General features: G+C 37.7%; 1 protein-coding gene across 1 annotated transcript in view; it reads right to left on the bottom strand.

The window, feature by feature from the left end:
- Positions 1-15,050, bottom strand: part of oca2 (oculocutaneous albinism II) — a 43,118-nt gene extending 28,068 nt beyond the window's left edge. The window contains exons 1-12 of the mRNA XM_086161779.1: positions 14,917-15,050; positions 11,472-11,705; positions 8,824-8,919; positions 8,282-8,479; positions 7,624-7,681; positions 6,465-6,537; positions 6,168-6,325; positions 6,001-6,083; positions 5,723-5,876; positions 2,898-2,969; positions 2,417-2,482; positions 2,213-2,269 (exon numbers count right to left, since the gene is read on the bottom strand). Of these exons, the coding sequence (XP_086017905.1) occupies positions 2,213-2,269; positions 2,417-2,482; positions 2,898-2,969; positions 5,723-5,876; positions 6,001-6,083; positions 6,168-6,325; positions 6,465-6,537; positions 7,624-7,681; positions 8,282-8,479; positions 8,824-8,919; positions 11,472-11,698 (1,242 nt within the window). The 5' untranslated portion in view covers positions 11,699-11,705; positions 14,917-15,050. The remainder of the gene's footprint in view (positions 1-2,212; positions 2,270-2,416; positions 2,483-2,897; positions 2,970-5,722; positions 5,877-6,000; positions 6,084-6,167; positions 6,326-6,464; positions 6,538-7,623; positions 7,682-8,281; positions 8,480-8,823; positions 8,920-11,471; positions 11,706-14,916) is intronic.
- Positions 15,051-22,718: the final 7,668 nt, after the last annotated feature.

Consider the following 22,718-nt stretch of genomic DNA (forward strand, 5'->3'; position numbering starts at 1 on the left):
GTGGTGACAAAACTGACAGTACCATGATTTGTAAGGAGAGCTTGGAGTTAAAACAACAGAATCAATCAGTGAGGTCAGTATATATATCATTTCCCTTAATTTGGCCTCATTGTGGAGTACAAGTAATCTGTTGTGAGCTGAAGATATACGTCACTATAAGGAGGCAGAAAAACAATAACATGGCGGGTGGTTATCATTCCTTTACTTTATTTATTTATTTTAATAATTTTATTATAATGTTTTTAATTTATTTATTTGTTTGTTTGTTTGTTAATTTAATTCCTTTATTTCCTTCCTTTTCTTATTGTAAGTCGCTTTGGATAAAAGCGTCTGCCAAATGACTGTAATGTAATGTAAAATGTAAAAACAATACAACTTGCATGCAAATACCATTAAATAGTCTTTTTCATATTGAGAAGCTACACCCAGACTCCTTAAACAGCGTTGTGCGATAGAGCTACAGAGATCCACGCTCACAAACACAAACTTGCCAAAGCCAGAAAATAATGCCGGTCTACCCTTTGAATGTCATGGCACACCGTGTCAGAGCTACTAAGTCTCTTTCTCAGAAGGTATTTTAATTTGAAGTGCCTGCCCTTGTCCAACTCACACTTAAAATTCATGAGCCTGCATGATCCCTCTGTTCTCTGAGGCTACTGTTCCTGGAGGACAAAGATATTCAACCCTCTTCAACATCTCCAGAGAATACATTGGATTATCATTGAGCATTTCAGAGATCTTTGTCTGATTGCAGGAAACCTTGACCTTTGGGCGGGAAGAAGTTGACTCTACCGGAGAGAAATGGACTCATCTGAGTAAATGTATGCCTCTGACGTTTGCTGATTTGGTGTAGATTTATATTACATTTTTATTAGCAATGTGAGGTATGATCTTGGAAATTGTATCTGTTTCTGTCTGTCTGTCATTTTGGACAGTTGGTGGAATAACAGCTTATAGTTGTGAAATAAGATATCTCTGTTGTTATTACCGTATATTCTCGACAGGAACAGCTGGACATTTGTGTTGTTGACAAGTTGATATTGGTTAAAACCTAAATGACAGAATAGCTGATGGTATCTTTTTGCTGCCAACAGCTAGAGCTGATATTGTCTCACTTATAAGTAGTATTGATACCAAACCAAAATCTTCCAAATGTTAGAATATCCTGCCTGTAACACTGAAATATATTTACTCATTGTCACAAATGGATTTTGATAAACGGTCCAATTATAATTTCAAAATTAGATCTATTCTCTTTCTGCAGATGTATTTGTGCCCACCAGAACTAGTTGGCAGAGACTACTGAACAGTCCCGTGTTGTTTGCTCTTGCATGACAACACAAATGTGGCTAAAATGCCACCTGAAATATCAATATCATTGATTGTCATTTGAAATTTTTTATTTATGCTGTTATTTGTTTCTTTCAAGACATTTGTAAGCTGCATTCTAGTATTACCATAGTTTCCATTATTATGCAAAATGTAACAATGTATTTCTAACATTAAAACGATCATTGAATGGGTTAATTTCTTATAAATTACCTTTACATTCATTTTAGTTTTTATAACAAATACTAATATCAGCTTCATCATTTCAGTAACGGTCAGAATATTTTCTTTTCTTTTCTTTTTTTTAGTTTATGTTAATGTTTGGTCTTTGACCTACAACCATCACACGCAAATTAGCCCTTCCTTTAGTCCAAGTGGACATTCGTGTCTTATTTTCAAAAAAATCATGAGAATTGGACGAACAGATGGTTAAGCAGATGGACAGAAAACCCTAAAACATAATGCCTTTGGCCACAGATCTCACTGCCATGGAGGAACAAGCAATTCTTCAGCTCAGCACATTCAACTTCTCTGATAAGGCAGCAATGACCTACTTTTCCTGAACTTTGAAGTGAGCAAAATAAATATTAATCTTTTTTGCCAATCGTAGTCCTGTACCTTTGAGTCTTTCTCAAAAACAGGCCCTAAAATTTCTTTGGTCTCTTATTTTTCATAGGTTTTACAAAACTTCTGTCCTGTCACTTGAGCAAAAAAACAATGTACATCCGTGTCGGGAGGTGCTATAACATTTGATGCAGGTACTTTACAAATGTTTATAGTACAAAAACTAACGGAATGACTGTATCAGTTGAGCAACACACAGAGCATCTTCATCCTCATTGGCACAATAGATATTTATAGATTTTAATATTTATCAACTCACCTTTACAGCGCAATAATCAAAAAAGCCTGTCTCTGAGAAAATGGCCACCAGTACCATCTGTAAGATAAGACAATATATAGTTTCCTACGTATTTCACATAATGTGCAGACAAATTGGACAAGCAGTTCTTTCTTACGGATTACTTTGTTCATATGATCAAATCATATTTTTCTGCTTGGTGAATATTCCGCAATTAGTTCTCACCATGCCAAATAGAAGAGCCAGTGTCTCATAGTCGATCCACTCCACAACAGTAACCAAGCTCGGTCGCTGTGAAAAGGACAATCAAAAGAAACAATCACATTTTACGCATCATCACAATAGCTCATAACTTATATATATTTCTATGTTTTTATGTACAGTATATTTTCTACAGATAGAGTAGCTGAGATCAGATTAACATTCTTTTACTTTAACTTTTGCAGTTGTATTTGGCTTGGCCTGGACATTGGTGTCACATAGGTGAGGAGGGTGAGAGACATTTGATTCGTTCCATTAAAAATAAACAAGCAAACTGTTTTTATAGCATATTGAGGGATATCAATATAATGGCAGCGTGCTACAGCTAAAAAGCTGTTGTTTTTTAACGCCTACATTTGCTGACAGATTGTGAGTCAGTAATCTAACACTCCAGTTGGATCTATTCAATTTCAAGCCCAAAAGTAGAAAAAAGAAAGAGACTTACATCGCCAATGATAGCTAATGCAGCCAAAGCAGCTAAAGACCCCAACATGGCAGCGAGGGTACGATGTACAATCTGAAAATTCAAAAATATGACAGAAAAAAAATGAATATCATGGCCCTGAATTGAAGAATCTTTAATCCAAGTATATGTTTCACTTTGAACAGTATATAAAGCTTCATTGGTTTCAACCTGGTTTGTGCTTCTCACCCCAAAGTTATTTGCTGTGGACCACTGTAGAGCATTCAATACTTCTGTAAATTGCTTTTTAACAGAACATTCATAACTCTGGCTATATGGCTAAAAGAAATGCTCAGGAGTTTCTTTAGATTTGGGAGTAACTGTAACTGCATGTTGCCCACAGGCATGAAGCAAAATACGTTTTCTCAAGTTACCAAATGAGTCAACCCCCTCAAGAGCTCCATGGTGGCAGTTTAAGAAAATCTTGCAAACAACATGAGGATCCTTTAATATTGTGATGCTCTTTATTATGAAATGTAATGTCAGATACCAGAACAGAATCCATAATGAAGCCATTCTCCACAACCAGGTTCCCTCTTCACATTAACCTATGATATTGCCTACATTTAATAATTAAGGTCTGTGATGAGTTTAGATGGCCAAGGCTTCTCGATTGACATCTATACAACCACAATAAATTGAAAAACAGTATGTCACTTCAAACATTGGAAAAGGCCAGTAAGTGTGAAGGAGTTAGGAAGAAATGTGTTTCTAATATTGTAAAAAAAAAACAACCTGTGGCCGGACAAGATCATACAAATTATTAATGACTGACACAAAAGAAAAAATAGCAACTACAGATCAAGATGCAAATAAAAGAATTTCGCTGGCACACCAGCGTGCAAGATTTAAGCGATTAGAGAGCTTGAAATTATAAAAGGTGTAACAGCTAATTATTTTCAGTTTAATTCCATGACTCAGTGTGATTGTGTTGGACTGGGACTTTGTGTGAATTCTGTGGTGGGTTGATAATCATCTGTGCATTCTTGCATCTCTTTTATAAAAATAATTGGCTGATAAAAATCCCATCTCCAATTTGTTGTTTTAATTATTTGTCGGTCTGACTGATTATTTTTAGCAGCCTACAATGACCTGGTGAAATCAACTAATAACTAGGTCCTATAAAGTGAAGTGGTAAATGCATGTATATGAATAGAAAAATACTCAAAATAGATTCAAAATAGAGAGATACAACTAACCAAGTAAACCCCGTTTTTGCATATTTTGCACCAAATGCACGATGAAATATCTACTTTGCTCTTTTTCCTTAATATAGTAGGGTGAAGTAAATTTCATAACAGAAAAAAACATCTCTGATCAGAGGAGGGGGGCCTTGGACACAACTTTTCACAAACGTATAACGCCGTACCAGAATCAATACCAAGACTTGCACACAGCGACCAGGCCCATGTGCACCCTCCAAACAACCAGGAAAGATTCATCGCCAAAATGAGCCCCTGCTAATTTCCACGAGCCTCGGTTCACGTGATCCGACGGGTGATCCCACAAAAGTTGCTCTTTTCTCACAAAGAATGACACCCCTATAATCACAACAACCTTCTTAGACCTAGTTTCTGCTGATCAATTCTTACATTTACATAACAAGCCAGCGTAACCTAGATTCAGCTAAAAAACCCTCTCATTTATATTTGGAAATTCCCCACGGGTCATTAGAACTGAAGAAGCCTCTCTGATGACGGGTGAAACGTCTTCATGTGAAGAAATTCATGTCCAGTCGCCACGACAAGAAGATTTCGACATGAATTCACCATGACCTGGTGAAATACCTCATTCACAAACTTTTACTGTGACTCAATAGCGTAGTCCTTTCTTAGTGTACTTTGTGTGGCAGAGCCTCTTTTTCCCCATAAAGTTCGGTGGCGAATACTGTATTTCTGAATATTTGATACTTAAAGATGTATAAAATAAGAATCCTTTATACCCTCCTTATAAGTAAGGTATTTATGAAAAGGGCTATTTAGATTTCTCTGTTTACTTAACACTATAAGCAAAATATGAAACAAAATATAACTAAACTGCATCGCATTGAAGTCCAAAAAATGTGAACAGAAAACCATAAACGCATCAATTAGTGGGTCTTTCTTAATCCTGAAAACGATAATACCATGCATTTTGGAGTTCGTTTACTCAGGAATTCAGAAGCGCATGTCTACATATTTTCAGACTAAACCCTCATAGAGGAAGATTAATCTCACAGTACAGTGAGTGACACTTCACAGAACTGTGGCCTGGCAGAGCATGATTTCAACTAAAAAAACCACTGCTATAAAGCAGTTCAATTATTTCAGCAATGTCAGAAATCCACATTAAGTGGAAGTGTTTACTTTATACTCATTATAAAATATATTGCAGCACAAAAACATATCTTCCTCTTCTCCTTTCGGCTGTTCCCTCCAGAGGTTGCCACAGCAAATCATCTGCCTCCGTCAAACCCCGTCCTCTGCATCCTCATGTCTTCTTTCTCTCCATCCATAAATCTCTTCGGCCTTCCTCTGGGCATCCTTCCCAGCAGTTCTAAACACAGCTTCGTTCTACATATATATTCACATATGTTCACATATATGTCAAAACCATCTTAGTCTGGTCTATGTGACTTGATCTCCAAAATATCCAACATGTATTGTCCCTCTAATGGATTCATTCCTATAAATGTCAAATACGCAGCGCAATTCATTCACTGAGTAAACCAGATGCCTCTCTTGAATTGCTTGATCATATGTGATCAAAATAGTCAATCGGATCGGGAACAAAAACATTTTCATCATCCTAAGAACTGAAATATATACCTCAAAGATGATGAGAACGTAGACACCCGTCAAGATGATTCCCGCGATGGCCACCTGTGTCTCCACATTGACGTAGAGTGACTGGTGGGTCATGGATAATGGCACCACCTCATTATCTTGCAGGAAGGCCTGAATTGTTATTGTGATTGGGTCACTGCACGGGAAAGGATAGTATCATAATTTGCGATTAGACCGTTATTTGCCAGTCAATATCAATATCGATTTAAGAGTCTTTAAATATGCATGTGCGTCGAAGTCAGTGTGTGTTTTCTGAATACCTGCTGACCATCTCGAAGGTCTCTGTCAACAGTATCTGGTCGTTTCGCTCACCGTTTAAAGGGATGGACCAATTATGAATCATCTGCTCGAATATAAAGGATGATAAATGTAGTTATTAACATTTCCTCGACGAATGATGCTAGATGCATAGCACAGAGGCCCCTACTTGTTGTGGTCTCCTCCTCCTTTGTCCTGGAGGCTCAGTCTGCTCCACCTGGATCAGGATGAACTCCTGATTGACAAAGTTGACCATGCCTCCGATGAACGGACCCCCAACTTGCAGCTTTAACAAAGCGTTATCTCGAAAATCCGTCAGATTCATTGCTGTATCCCATCGTTAAGAGAAATGTTGTGAACGTAATGAATGTATACGTTCGGAAGAAATCGACGGGTCTTATTTCAGTGTTTCCGGTCTCGAAGAATGACATTTCATAATGTGATAGTGACAACAGGAAAAGGATACAGAAACTTTCTGTTGAAGAGACTGCCAACATTCTCCAAGGGTTGTCTCGGTCTGGATACATGCTGAAGAACAACTGGAATAAATTCACCCAAATTTGTCAGTTGTTAGACGAAAAAAAGACAATAACAACATACTGTCAGTGCTAATCCAAGGTAACAGTCAGAGATTCCTTTTTTAACCGAAAAAGTTACCGACAATTCATTTTAAACTACTTGTGAACATATTTTGTGTAATTTTTAATATATATATGAACTGAAATTACAGCAGTTGGGTGAGACGCTGTCAATGTCTGGGGATGAAATTAAATCCATTATTACTGAATAAGGATGCATAAAAGGGATAACCTGTCATTAATGGTAGATCATTGATTTGATTTTCTCTGTGATTATTGAGATGGAAGGATAAGCACAGTTCTGTCTTTGTGGTGATAACAGAGAAACTGCCAAGAGGCAATAAACATTATAATAAAACCTGACACATAACACTTTGATATCAGGATTTCTTTGGGAATTGGTATATTTTCTGTGGGTTGGACACAGATAGTGACATTATTATAAGGTATCTAATTTTTTATGAAATTGCAATGGATGAGTTTGTGAATGGAAGATAAAGAAAGAGACAATTGACATAGTTGTCAAAGGTTTCGCTGATTTTATGTGGAACTTTTTTGCATAATTTTTTTGCTGCTTGCTGTTTGTTTGTCTTTTGTTTACAATAGTCTAATAATGCTGTCACAGAAACAATATACAAATATATATAAGAGACTTTCAGTGCAATGATACAGTGCAGGGGTGGGCAATTATTTTGGCTGGTGGGCCACATTTCTTTATTTAATTTTTATGTGCGGGCCAACTAGGTATCATGTACATTGAACTAAATGAAAATTGCAATTTAAATTTTCACATTTTTTGGTATTTTATTTCAACTTTAAAATCATTAATGATCATATATATGTACCGACATTATTTTGTTTGCAATCATCCATACAAAATTAAACAAAAGGAAAAAATACGGAGTTTCTAAATTCAATATTGATTGAAAATACTTATTAAAATAGTCAAAGGAAATACTTTGAATACTTTAAAAAAGCAAAATGGGCCAGATGTGGCCTGCGGGCCGTAAAATGCCCGGGTCTTATAAAGTGGGTCAATACACTTACACTGCAGAGAACCACAATGGTAAACATTGTGATGACTTTGGAGACTCTGAAGCAGCATCTGACAAAATAAAAAAAAGATAAATTAAATTATTAGTAAATTGAACACTCTTATTTTTCTGACTGTGCACTATATATCTATATCTATATCTATATCTATACTGCTCAAAAAATATAGGGAACACTTAAACAACACAATGTCCAAGTCAATTACACTTCTGTAAAATCAAACTGTCCACTTAGAAAGCAACACTAATTCATTTTGACTTGTTATAAGGACATCACATCTAAGTTGGATCAGCCTGTAGTGTTTTTACACTTTAATTTTGAGTGTGACCCCAAATCCACACATCATGGGTTAATACATTTGATTACCACTGATTATTTTTGTGTGATTTTGTTGTCAGCACATTCAACGACGTAAAGAAGTATTTAATTAGAATATTTCATTCATTCAGATCTAGGATGTGTTATTTTAGTGTTTCCTTTATTTTTCTGAGCAGTGTACATCTATATGCGTGTTTGTGTATACAAACATATAAACAATATACCGGTATATTCATGCATGTATGTTCAGAGACAATGAGACAGATATAGATAGAGAGAATCAGGGATAGAGAGAGAGAGGCTGAGAGAGAAAGTGAAACAAAAGTCTTCTCACTTCATACTGCTAATGAGCCTGAAACTGAGACTGTAGTTGTCCAGAGGGTCATTCTTCTCCGAGGAGTCGGAGCGATACAGGGAGAGGCTGTTGACCTCACTGCCTAGCCGGTATCTCTTCTCAAGGTCCAAAGCACTGCTATCCCATGGCTGATCACCTCCAGCAAAGTTTGGGTCATGTAGAGTCATGTAAGTTATGCTGAAAGACATCATTGCTATCAGTCAGTCCACAGGCATGTATCACTTGAGTGGACAGAGACTGATACTTTAGTTGCACTTAGATACCAGTTCAGGATATAATCCCTCACGTTTGTAATAGAAAAAAATTATCATTTGGATATAGAAGGGAATGGACCTAAAATCAGCATTTCATTGCCAGACTAGACACAGCACAGGTAGTCAATTACAACTAAAAAAGACTGTCAAAAATAAAGAATGAGTTAAAATATTGGCCGCTACTGGCTCCTCCCCCTCGTTTCAACATTGCTCACAAAAAAATTGGCATAGATGGTAAACGAATGAGAAAAGTAAAAACCTGCTCACCTGTCATCTTGGGAGAATCTCAGCAGAGGTGACCTCTCCGTAATGTTGGCTGAATTTCTCTTCCCATTGAGAATATTAACCACACTAAAATTGCACCTGAAATAAAAAAAACAATACAATCATTAAAAAAAAAAAATTATATATATATATAGCAACATTGACGTCAATAGAGAGGCCAGCTGTCACATCCCAGCCATCAGTCACTAGTTAAAGCAAAGATTTTCCAAGCCACCGGGGCCGTTGAGGTGGGGGAGCAGCTGGTGATTCAACCCTTCAGGAGACGATTAAAGGGCCTTAAGTTGACCTGCTGTGCAACCATATCCCCGATGGTTCTTCAGGCTACCAGCCTCAGGAGCCCCCAGCTGGGTCACAACCAGCAATCACACTTTCTATTTCTATATTTCACTTCTTACAACTTTATGTTTTGTTATTTCATGAAAGGAAAATACAACCTCTTTTGATGAAATTCTCAAAATGTCAAGTTATGTAATAGTAGTTGCACTTTAATCTGTCACTACTAGTTGCAAAAAGTTTTCTTAGATCTTTTTTTTTAACTTGCCAGTATTTCAAAATGTTTCGTGTATAATGTTAGTCTCTAGAGCGCATTTCAAGAAAACATCCCTGACAGCAGATACTTGTATGCTTTGAATCAGTGGGTCAAGATATTATATCTGCTGCAATAATCCTCTTCAGTCGAAATACATATTTTCTGAATGTCAAGAAATGTTATTATACTATCATATCACACTTGAGTGGATGCACTGTGGCCTGCAAAGTTAAAATTTTACAGTAAGAGGAGACATGTTTCCAGACTATACAAATGAAAACAAGCACTTTAAATCTTGAAGAGGAAGAGGAAAAAATGCCAAAATGATGCTGAATCTTTCCCCTGATTGCATCTTTGAAGGAAGATTGCAGCACTGGACAAAAGATCCATTTAAGACACCAGCTAATAAGTGGCAACATGTGATTTTCATAGTATTTTTCATATTTCACAGAGATTATGAATGGAAGAAATATGATTTTGGTAAAAAAAAAAATACAGTTGCACTGATTTAAACAGCGCATTGTGCTATTACTTACCTGGAAAAGAAACTGCAAAGCATTAACTACCTATAATTTGGTTCCCTTATACTTATGGATGCTATGAGGAAGACATGGGCACTTCAAGTTTGGTCGTTCATACCGAGTTAATTCCGGCACAGCTAAATATTTAAGTCTGACATCTAAACCTAAACAATAAAAAGCACACTCTTTTTCAACATTTTCATCCTCGTTCCTTCAGCTGTTGGAATTCTTTGAAAAAACATACCTTTTCTTGCGATAAATTGTTGCATCATGCATATGTCTCTACTGTTTGCATTTAACAGAACACATGCAAGGATCAGCTGTTCAACCCTCATCATGTGCAACACAGACTTTGTGTGTGTGAGGCAAATACTTCTTCAGTACAATCCTGATGACGTCACACCCACGGGCTTGAGATTAGCACCCCCATGATGACTGAGATACACACCCACAGCCACGCATATGTCCATTTGTGAGTCACTGTAAAAGAAATCTTTGTTTCCCATCATGTTCCTTCGACTGGTAACTTGAACTGACTGGGCGTGTGATGTGGTTCTGCTTGTATGACTACAGCTCTTCCAAGAACAATTATAATAGTATTCAAGTCTTTGAAAATTCTTGTCATTCTGTTCATAAATAGCCACAGACGAATGTGACTGAGGCAGTTGCACCTTTTCTCAAGATGACAATAAACCAAATCTGGTTAAAATATTTGTTGAAGATGACTAGAATGCTGCAAACATTTGATAATATTGTAGGTAGGTATTTAGGTAGTATATGAAGTATTATAATACGGGTTTCCCTGTGTCCAGAAAAGGGATATTCTCCCACTCGACCAAGTTCATTCGGAAGATTTCAGTTTGACATTGTGACATGTATCTGTTGTTTATCAGATGAAAAGGCAATTTCGATGAAAGATTGAGAGAAAGGGACTGATGAATTAAAAGCCTGCACTACACCTTCCGCCTCTGTCTGTTACGTGTCGTATAATTACGCATCTGTCGATTGCTTGTGTGGTCAGAGATTGATTACATTTAATGATGGACTGATAACTGTATCTTAATCCCCGCTATGAGCGGAATTGACATACTGTTTTACTTGCGTTTCCCGAAGAGGACTTCAGGTTTTCTCACCCTCCATGTTACAATCGAAGGTGAATTATTTCTCGCCGCGTGAACCATTATCATCGAGAAGCAATAGCAGCAATGGTTATGGCTGTTCAACAGCTGTCAGCGCTGTTATAAATGAAATAAAACAACAAGTCACTCTGAAACCAATCAGCATTCTTTCAGGAAGGTATGTAATTGAAAGAAGAGAGTTTTTGTGTCTTCCCACGTCGCACCTACATTAACTAGATGCCACTGGAACTGGAATGTTCTCGAGCAGTTTCTAGTTATTGATGTGGGAAAATTCTCCCTATCTTTGCAGAAATGAATTGGAGTGGAGATAATGTCAGAGAATGGGGTGCAAAAGTGACAATTCAGTCTGATATTGGATACCAAAACAAATCAATGAATGGTAAAAAAAAAATAGATTTTTCATATATGCTGTATTTAGGAAAGGTGTTTCAGGAGCCTTACCCGTCCTCTTGTCGAACAGGGACAAAGCCCTCAGTATGGATGACACACTGTCCAGAGGAAAGCACTTTCTGGTTGTCTCTCCTTTCTGAGATGCCCCGCAGCAGCCGCAGCTCCCCGAAATTCCCTGCCACGGCCTCCGGTGATCTCAAGCTGTTCCTGCCCTGATGAACCTGGGCGCTCGTCTGAGACATCTCGATCTCTAGGTTGTTTTTATTTTCCAAATACATGGTGAGGCTGTTGGAGAAAATAGGAAGCGGAAGATGATTACGAAACATTTTTATTTTCCATTTAGAGGAAGTAAAACGCAATCGTATTTTGTATTTGATGTTAATAAGTAGTAACCTGTTTGTACCTTACACACATGGAGAGATTACTTGGTAATCTGGTAAACTGGTTGAAGTATTTAGTCTATTTAGGTTCTTGTTGATTTACGTCAATGAAGCAACGCTGGCTTTTGACCTGCTTATTTCTTTCTCTATAGCATAGCTTGTATAAAATTAGTTTTTGTAGTTCAAAGTCACCTCTAATTTTTATTTAACTGTCCACACATTATGAAACTGTCTTATTTGCGCTATGATGCAGGTAAAAAAAGGAAATCGGTGGTTTGGAGGAGCTCATCCAGGATGGGTTAATGTCCAGAGGCCAAATTTAGCTGATGTTACGCTGTATGTATAACTGAATGCGAAAATAAAGATGGTCCTTCTTCTAAACAAAATGCTTGTAATTACTTGAAAACACCAGACAAAGAAGGCAGGGAAGACTATAGTGTCATTTGGGGACCCTCTTTTCAGCAAAGTGTAGCTTTGCACCAAAGTAGAACAAAATAAACAGCTAAGAAGATGCATAATGAACATAGGTACCATGTTTTCATCAAAAAAATATGCCTGTGCAACAATTACAAAAGATGCAGACCTGAAAACTAAACCAGGGTATCGCATAAAACAGTTGAGAAAAAAAAATATGAAAAAGTGACCCTTGGAGGGGGGGAATTATCACATGATGATACTGTGACGTGTAGTGGGGAGATTTGCGGGAGAGTCTTCCTATCATCCTTTGCTTTGGCAGTCTGCACTTTGTTGGCCTCCTGGGGTTTAACGCTTGACAGGCCAAGTTTTTATGTAAGATTCCTTTACAGGTACACACATGATACACTAACCTGTGCTGAACTTTTGCACGACACAATGGGAGAATGAGGAGGCACCATGAACAAGTCTGTGTTATTTAGCGCAACCTGAGGTTTATCTATATGCTGTATAGTCTGTAACCTTTGGATTACTTAAAGAACATAGCAGTGTTTTGAACAAGTCATGCACTACCTTGCACCATGTTTGTGGAGATTATCACTTATGTAACATACAAAAATCAACTTTTAGATTTTCACTGAACATATCACCAAATCTACAGCATTTTTAAGTAAAATGATCATATCTTACATTTAACAAACACATTTGTCACAATGTTTCAATAGCTGAATTCGACTACCATGTCGTCAATGCACTGAACTCCCCCCGTCTGAAAATGCTTTCTTTTTTTTAATCAAGAAATACGTAGCTCTAAATGAGGTTTTGGTTCCTTTCGGGGATTTTTTCATTGGGATCATGAAAAAAGACTGCTTTTTGCACAAACCCGCTTTTAACTCGCAGGCTTTTACCGCTGTGCTGTGCCTGGCTGGGTAGTTAGCATGGTAGCATGAGTGACGCTTTCTGAAATGTCTCTGCACATTGTGCTCTTTTTACACAGACGCCCCGCAAATGAGAAACAAGCAGGAATCTTTCACAGGTGTAAAAAAAAAAAAAAAAAAAGAACTATTCCTGCCATTCATTGTGAAAATTATATGTTTTCTTTCTTTTTTCTGCCATGTCTTCTGGGATAAATCATCCCCTCACCTTCATGGCGCCCGTGAGCTAGTTTCCATGGCAACGGTTGCCAGGGCGAGAGCAGCTAGCTCCAATTGAATATGAAACATTTTTTTAATTATTTTATAGTATCATTTTCAAAATCACATCAATACAAGTGCGACTTGAAAAAAAAAATATATGTTGGTGCTTACAAATTCTGTTTTTGCTATGAATATGACAATGTTGTTATTGGACGGCTTATAATTGCAATTATAAGGTTGTAAAATTTGACCATGCATAAATGCTTTTAAAAGACTTGTGTGCTGACATTAAACTTAAGTAAATGCTTATAAAAGTAATACCTTAATGCGGGTTTTTAATTTTTTCCTCTTAAAAATATGCCACAGAATGTAGACAAATTGTTCTCCCCTTAATCTAAGATGAAAGTTTCTACTTTCTCTTTCTGGGGGCAAAAACAAAGAAAGAGCTCTGTTGTTGCAAGAAATGCATCAACCTTGATGATAGAAGCCATGAGGATAATAACGGTTTTTATTCGTTAAATATAGGCTAAATCAGAAGTAAATGAAGCGATTGAATAATCCAGCCAATGCAACTTCAAACTTTCTGCTGCGATTACACGTGAGCATCCAGCTGCATGGCTTAGCGCAACCATACCAGCAAAGCACAGGGTCAGAGGCAAAGGGCAGCTGCAGCAGACGTGTTCCTCGTCAACACAAAAGCTCCATGAACTGGACAGGATTATTGCTCACATGAAAGGAGACTGTAGCTCACGTGCGACATTTCAGCTCTACAATAATACCTCTCTAAGGCGTAAAACTGTAGTTCTGTCAAGAGGCAGTACAGGGTCGCACAACTGATCCGCTGAACAATTAGCAACTGTTGCAACTCCAGAAAACCGAGTGCAGAGAAATTACGACACATTTTTCTGCAGGCTGTGTGATGGAGAATAAATGCCCGGCACTTTTGGGTGGGCGAATATTTTCTTATGAATAAAACCATAGTCCCGACTGTCCTAATGATATACGAATAGGTCAAAAAAAATGACGTGTTTGGTTTGGGGCTTATTATATGATTGATTTAGTTTGTAATGCCTCACATAATAGCCTTGTCCAATATTTTTGATGTGCCTAATCAGGAAGAAGAATGACCCCTTTTATATGACACCCTGCCCGTGGGCTCGGCAAAGTAGAGACCAGATTTCTGAATGTATCCAGCTGTGTTCACAATAAATGTCTTCAAACAAATGTCAAATGTGTCAAATGTGTGGTCAAACAACTATTTTACCCAGTAACGGTACAATTACATATTTATTAGGTTGGAACTGTTTTTTTTCTTTTCAGTGTTTGCAGAAGAAAAAAAAAAACACACATCAGGGAAAATTGAATTCTGAAAGACACAGTGAGATAATACCTTCCCGTTTTCAGGAATTTTTAACTCGAGCCTTAATAATTTGAAACAAGGTGCACAGGTGTGATACAGTCTTGCAAATGCATCCCATGTAGACTGCATGCTGTACAAATGCAACATAATACAAGAAATAATTGTTGAAACGAAGAAAAGGAAAGAAAAGAAAGGATGCATCTTACCTTTTATCTTTTGGATAGCGAAGGTGATGATGATGATGATGATGATGATGATGTTTATGATAATGATGGTAGAAAAAATGATTTTCTGGTTGGTTTTATTAAAGTGATGAACATCCGGCACCATGAAGAACAAGTAATTCACACAGATCCGGACGTTTGATGCTGCAAGTTGTTACAGATGCTGGAATGAATTATATTTTTTGCCGTGATATTATAGCACAGAGTTGGGATCGAAGAGGAGAAAGGCAAAGAGGCTGTGGTTTTTCTTCTCCTCTCGCACTCCCCTTGAGAGGAGGGAGATGTTCCTGAGCAGTCTGGGTCCAGAGGAGCTGTGTGTGTGTGTGTGTGTGTGTGTGTGTGTGTGTGGGAGGGCTGAGGGGGGCAATTTTTTCTCCGTTAATAGTGGCTTAACAGGAAAACTTTCCCACCCAGTTATTCTCCTCCCTTGTACAACTGAAATTTCCCCACTTTACTCAGTCTTACCTCTTGCGGTTCAAATTCAATGGTGCAAAGATTTTCATGAATAGCTCATTGATTATTTAGAAAGTAGATCTATTACTTTGTGACGCTTTACAAAGATTTGATTTTGCACTGTGTTTCATTCCAACAGATTTGTAGCATGTATCAAATATAATTGCTGCGGTAGATGCCTAATGTTATCTTTGGGACTATTTTATTCAAACCCAGTCTCTTAGTCTCAAAAAACTGCTGGAGGGAGAGCTGTCAAATTTAAACCTCTAAGCTGAACTCCCACCAGGCTGAGTCAACTTGCCAGATTTAAGGTGTAGAAAGGTCAGACAGGTCAGAGACAGAGATGTTTTCAAGGAAACCCTCCCCCCTATCCTTTTAAGAAGAATGTCCAGTGATCTCTGCATCCTTCATTTAGTCTCTTTCTGCCAGGATTAAAAAGCATGAAATATAATGCTGATAAAACACAGGTATTTTTTATTTTTTTTGTGTTTTTGAATTTATTTTTCCTTAACTATTCATTTGTTCATAACTGTTTACAACTTAATGACAACCTTCGCATAAATGTAAGTTTGAAGTGAGGGGTTTGTGTGTGTGTGTGTGTGTGTGTGTGTGTGTGTGTGTGTGCGTGTGTGTGTGTGTGTGTGTGTTAGTGTGTCCTTTGAGCAGGGTCAGAGAGATTTAAGTCAGAATTTCTCCAAAAAAGTCAAAGGGTCAAGTCGGGAGACAGAATCATTTATGATTATACATGAATGAAAAGTTTTGGAATATCTGTATTGTTATTTTTCTAAAAAAAAGCATCCCAACCTTGAAGATTTGCCCCCCATCAGAACAATCCAGACTGTAATCTGCATAATTTTGCCAAGCACAAAATCTTACAAGACTATAAGCGCGAGAATCAGCATGCACTAATCACAAACTCCAGACTGACCTATATTTCTATTAGGGGCAAACGCATTTCTTTGATTGGATTACGAATTAACTAGGCTTGGCCACATATGTGTGTTTGAATTTATTTAAAAATTAGTAAAAAAATCAAGAATTTTTAGTCCACTGTAAAAGTTAAAGAAGTGAAGCGGTGATTCTTCCCTATAATCTTTTAATACATACGGTATACTTTTGACACCACATGAATTAGCAGATTGAATTTAAAACATCCTGTAAATTGTTAGTAGGATGAGGTTATTAGAAATTCCTTTCATTGAACCATTATGAAAAATACCTGACAGTTAGATTAAATCTATCATTTGTCTAAAAAAAGCATTTTTAGTGCTTTTCTTCAAAGTTATTTCTGTTATTGTTTGACTAGGACCAATCATATTATAATATTGTTGTATAATATTCCATATTCTCTCCAGTTTCAGAGGCTGCAGAAAAATCAGACTGGTCAAAGACTTCCATCTGCTCCTTCTATAAGCATTTCTAGATGATCACTAATAATTCATGGATCATAAATCTGTCTGGATTTTGTATATGACTACAATTAAATACCATTTTATAATGTTCCAATTCAATGAGAGAAAAAAGTTTTTTTGTTTTTTTTTTTGCTGTCGAGTGATCAGCGTCTACCGAATTCCAGTATCATCCTATTTCAAGCTCTGAAACCAAGGAGAAAACAATGTTTCCCATTGAGTGAACCCAGTCACCTGGTCTGTTCTCACTGTTGCCTGTGACAAGAAAATATGAAAGCTGAAAAGAGAAGATGTCTGGGGGGCAAACTTTAACAAGTCTTGTGCCGATGTACTATAGAGTAGCAAGAATAGTGCAATCACATGCAAAACAATGAACGGAGAGTTCTTTGAATGATTGTAGATAGTGCTACTACTGCGACTCTGCAATCTTGATCAAAGACGAACTCACTGGTCACTGTCATTATTAGACAGATTCCTGTCTATCTTACAAATAGAAGAGTGTCATAGGTTATCTATGATAGAGGAGTATAAATATGTATATATACATATATATTTATATGTATATGTATGTATGTATATATACTGCTCAAAAAAATAAAGGGAACACTTGAACAACACAATGTAACTCCAAGTCAATCACACTTCTGTGAAATCATAGTGTCCACTCAGGAAGCAACACAGATTCATTTGGACTTGTTTTAAGGACATTACATCAAAGTTGGATCAGCCTGGAGTTTGTTTTTACACTTTAATTTTGAGTGTGATTCTTATCCAGACCTCCATGGGTTGATACAATTGATTTCCATTGATCATTTTTGTGTGATTTTGTTGTCAGCACATTCAACTGTGTAAAGAGCAAAGTATTTCATAAGAATATTTCATTCATTTAGATCTAGGATGTGTTTTTTAAGTGTTCCCTTTATTTTTTTGAGCAGTGTATATATATATATATATATATATATATATATGTGTGTGTGTGTGTATATATATGTATGTGTATAGCCACACACATATATATATACATATATATGTATATTTATACTCCTATATATACATATATATACACATACATACATATATTTATATATATATATATATATGACATATATATATGATAAAAACGAATGGGCAAGACTCCGCTTACGCAATACAAAAGCATTAGTAGTAGCAGAAGAAGAAATATATACTGTATGTGTGTGTGTAGGTGTGTGTCAGGTGCAAATCGATATTTTGTTTGGGTTTCAAAAGGTACAATGTTAAATTTATAAAAACACAAAAGAGATTTGGGTTCAGACTGGTCTTTCGCTATTTATATGGGCTTGACTGTGGAATTGAGGGTTAAAACAGAAGGCTTGGCTGGGAGGTGCAATAACAGTTAAGTCCAACGTGTGACATATGGTCGGGATCAAGAGAATTGCCATTGCTCTAGAAAGATTCGAGGAATGAGCGTGATAGATTGTGTGGCTTCACTTCATGCAGTATGTAATTCTTGCCCTTTGTACCATTTGGTAAACAAAGCGGTCCCTTATCTCATGACAGAATTGTTCCCAGCACTCACTAGTCAGGGTTAATTATGCATCAGAGGAACAGACTCTCATCTTTATGACCTTACATTTCAAACAGCAAGATCATGAATCCACACAATGTCAACTCCTTGTGTCTGATGGTCTTACAGAGCCACAGCTGCAGCTACAATTCAGATTCTTATCGCTATCCTACCTAGCTGACACGAGCTGCAACAGTGCCTTTGACTCCCCTTGGCATATCTTTTTTAGACTATATATTTTTGATTATTTTCTGATATAAAGTATTGTGAGAAATCCTGATATTAAATCCAAAAATATCAATTCAAGCAAAGATAGCAATCAATCAATCTTTACACCAGACAAGATTGTTTGAGGTAAAGACTTAAATCTTGGACTGATTGTATTTTCCTGCTTCATTAAAAAACTATCTGCCCTGGTTATAATTTTGGAAAGTGCCTGACCCCAACGCAGGCACACTCAGGAGGTTAGATGTCTTAAGGGGTTTACTTGACAAGGGAGACGAATGGAGAGCTGTTCCTGTGACTCAGGAACTAGGAACTTCCAAGGAGAGGCATCAAGTCTTGGGAGTAGGAACTTGCAAGGAGAGGCGTTGAGTTCTGGGACAAGGAACTGTTGAGGAAAAGCAAGACATGGAATTCAGGGATGAGGAACAACCAACAATCTGGCACCAAAGGGCTGACAAGCTGGATCCTCTTACCCTCCAGCTGACAGAGGTGATGGGAAACACACATAGACCCCTGGCCCCAGATCCCAACACTGGAGGCTATTGGATTAACATCAGTAATTCTGCGAAAATTTGTTCTTTTTATCGCATTGAACGAACAGCAAATCAAGGTCACCAAAGTTTACCTTCCTCACATGAAGCGCTCAGTACCAGGTTAACTCTCAAACACTGGATGCGTATCATGTAATAAGGAAGTTAAGGAGAAATGATTAACTTCCTTGACAGGGATGCACATATAAATTAGTCTCAGCAGTTAACGATGCTTTTCTAAAAGCTCTGAAAAAGGATGATAAAAAAGATCTAATTCTTTTCTTTTCTTTCATCACTTAAGAATTGTTATGGATAAGTGACTGCTGCTTTGTTGCTTTCCATTGTTCACTGTCACATTTGGGTTACCTCAGTAACTCTTTTCAGCTTTTCCCAGTCGTGTTCTTCCCTCCCAATTAGTAGCGACCTCATGCAGCTTATTTTGTCATCCTTTTCTTGTTCTTCCTCCCTAATTGTTTGACACATATAAATAAATCGAGGAGTGTAAACCACTAAAAATATCAATGATAAATATACCTTCAAATAATCATATAGTCATATATTTTTGTAACCGCCACAAGTCAACTGCTCTTCTTTGATGAGAATGAAGTTCCGGTGACTTAAAACAAATCGCATGACCGTGATCAGCTGGTGAGGTTTTGCGGTCAAATTCTATTATCATTCATCAATCATTCCAAACTACACGGGTGAGAGCAGATACTCTTGAGTCAGGAGCTCACATCCGAAATTTTCATCGAATTTTACTTCAAATGTTGAGATAGTGGACTCCTACAAGTACCTTGGGGTTCACATTGGAGACCGAGGTCGTTTGTAGCTCCTCGAGACCTTCTACCAGCAGCCAGGACGCTCTTCTTCACTATAGTGTGCAGGTGGGGCCATTGTGAGGTCAACAGGTCCTACAAGATAGTAAGGAAAACCAGCTCAGTGGTGGGACTAAACCTGGACAATCTGAGGGTGAAGGACAAACTGGGAGCCATCCTGCACGACGGCAGCTCTTTCAGCCGACGGTTCGACCCGCCCTGGTGCAGAACCGAAGGCTTTAAGACCAGGAGTGGGCAAACTTTTTGACTCAGGGGCCACATTGACTTTTAAAATTTGACAGACGGGCCGGGGCCAGCACAAGATGCAATACATATAAGAGTACATATCAGACTCATCTGACATTTGCTTTAAAAATAAAACCAGCTTGGTTTTGAAAGCTCTGGCGTTTGCCTGCATTTCATGGACAAACCAGTTTTTCCCGCGTAGCTTCATGTCTAGCTCATACATGTACATGTGTGGCAGTATGTTCACAGTAAAGGCTATTTTCGACCTTAAAATGAGCTGCGGCACATTTTTTACATTTAATGAATCCCGAGGCACACCACCAACCGAAATGACACAAAATGACACTCCAACACAGTGCATATAACACATATACTTAATAATGGAGTTTTTAATGTATTTATACTTACTTAGTGTTAAATCTGGGGCTGTTTTGATGAACACACAATGGATATCCCGGCAGTAATGGAAGAAAGACACGCATGAAGCGCTTGCTCAAGCTTTACAAGCTGCCAGTATTAATGTTTCTACCAAAGTGTGGGACTTTTTTGATTTACGAGTTCAGCAACAAGGTAGCTAGCTTTGAGGGCTCTCTCATTTACCTTTGTGCTTTTTTTCTACAAAAAAACTGCCCGTATCTCATTAATTGTACGTAAGCGTACAAAATAGATCATCAGCTTGTTTTGAACGGAAGGGTGTTTTGTTTGGAGATGGAAAATAAAATCTGACCTGAACTTTACATAAAATAAATGTGTTTAATTTATTTACACTTCAGCTTTGCTGCGCGCGGAGAACGTTGGAGCAGTCCGCGATTGCGCAAACGCCCGGCTTAGAGCAGGAGTGTCAAACTCAAATGCACAGTGGGCCAAAATTCATGACTGGGACAAAGTCACGGGCAAACATTGATATTTATATTGAAAAAAAATGGCTATGGCTACTGTCAACAGAGGAGAGGGTGTTAATGGGACCTGTCGTGATTCCCGTGACAAAACACCAGCAGAGCATTCTGGGATTTGTAGCATTAGCGGTACAGCGGTACATTAGCTGTAGGCTATGACACCGGTGGGCCAGCTCTAATAGTCATTTGGTAAGGCTTCGCGAGCCAAATATAATTACACTGCGGGCCAAATTTGGCCCACGGGCCAGGGTTTGACACCTGTGGCTTGGAGGGAACAGTTAATTCCCCGGTAAAAGTGAATTCAAATGAAAGATAGCTTTCGCTAGATTGCCTCGAGCTCACCGTCTTTTCTTTTTTATTTTTGTCCATCTCCATCACTGTCACTCAGCAATAATTCTAACATTGACCTCTATGTCATTGCGCCACAGACGTGACACTCAACGATCTCTCACGGCACACTGGTTGAAAATCACCGGGCTAAATCGCAAACCCGATCTGTGTCATTCAGCTCAGGAAAATTCTCAAGTAGCTCCAAAAATGAAATAATCTCCTGTTTAAGCTCCCACATTCATTGATCCCACTCACTCATTCAATTATTCACATCAAGTACGATCTTTGTGCAGACCAGCGGGCCTGATGTGGCCCGCGGGCCGTAGTTTCCCCACAGCCATCAGACTGAGGTGCATCTGTGCTGCACCCCACAACCTCACTACCTCACCAATTCACATGTCATGCACTAACTCTGCTGTCTTTGTTTATTTTTGTTTATTAATTTGATTCTTGTCATTGCTATAGTCACTCTATTTATATTGTCCTTTAATTTTGGACGTCTATTTTTCACCCTCACTCTTCCATTCTGTTGTCCATTCTTATCCCTGATGTTGTTCTCCCTGCTGTCTGTTTACTCGCGGATGTCTTTGCTATCTTCTGTCTTCTAACTGTCTCTCTATTAGTATTAATATTCATATTAATTTTTGAAATTACTGTAACTGTTATGCAGCTGTGACAAAAGAATTTCCTCCAACAGATCATGTGTAGTCCATTCGCTGACCTCTTTTGGCTCAGCACAGTTAATCATTGAGTTCAGAAGCAACATAGTATTAATTGTATTAAACTAGAACATGTGAAAAAAAATAGGGGAAACACACAGCATACTGCTAGGAACAACATCATAAAGTCATTTCATATATTCAACACTCACAGTCAAAAATATGCAACTGCATTTTGGGGGATTCGAATGCTCTGTGTGTTGTCAAATGAAAAAAGTCACAGAGATCTTAAGACTGTAATTCACTGCTCAGTGAGTTTGGTCCTCCCTAACAATTGCATTTGGGGTTGTATACAATTTCAAAGATGCAGGCTTTTAAGTGCATTATAAATTGCTCATCTTGTTTCATCTGTTGCTTTATTTTTAATTGATCACATACAAGTTCATGACCTCCTCCATGTTAATAGATATTCCAAATCATCTAGAGCGGTACAAGTACAGCTCGGGCTTTGCTTAAAGGGCTTCATTGTGAGCTGAATTCAATCAGTGTTCCAGAATCAGCTTGAAACAATAGGAGGAAAATAGTTATCAATCAAAAAAAGTTGGGTGGATTAAAATCAAAAGTAGACCTGCCTTGCTCCAATTTTAAGGGAGATATTAAATACTCTTGTTG

Source organism: Fistularia commersonii, chromosome 16 (genome assembly GCF_037954325.1).
Source record: "Fistularia commersonii isolate RoL2024-O1a breed Wild chromosome 16, RoL_Fcom_v1.0, whole genome shotgun sequence".
In the NCBI taxonomy this organism is placed as follows: Eukaryota; Metazoa; Chordata; class Actinopteri; order Syngnathiformes; family Fistulariidae; genus Fistularia; species Fistularia commersonii.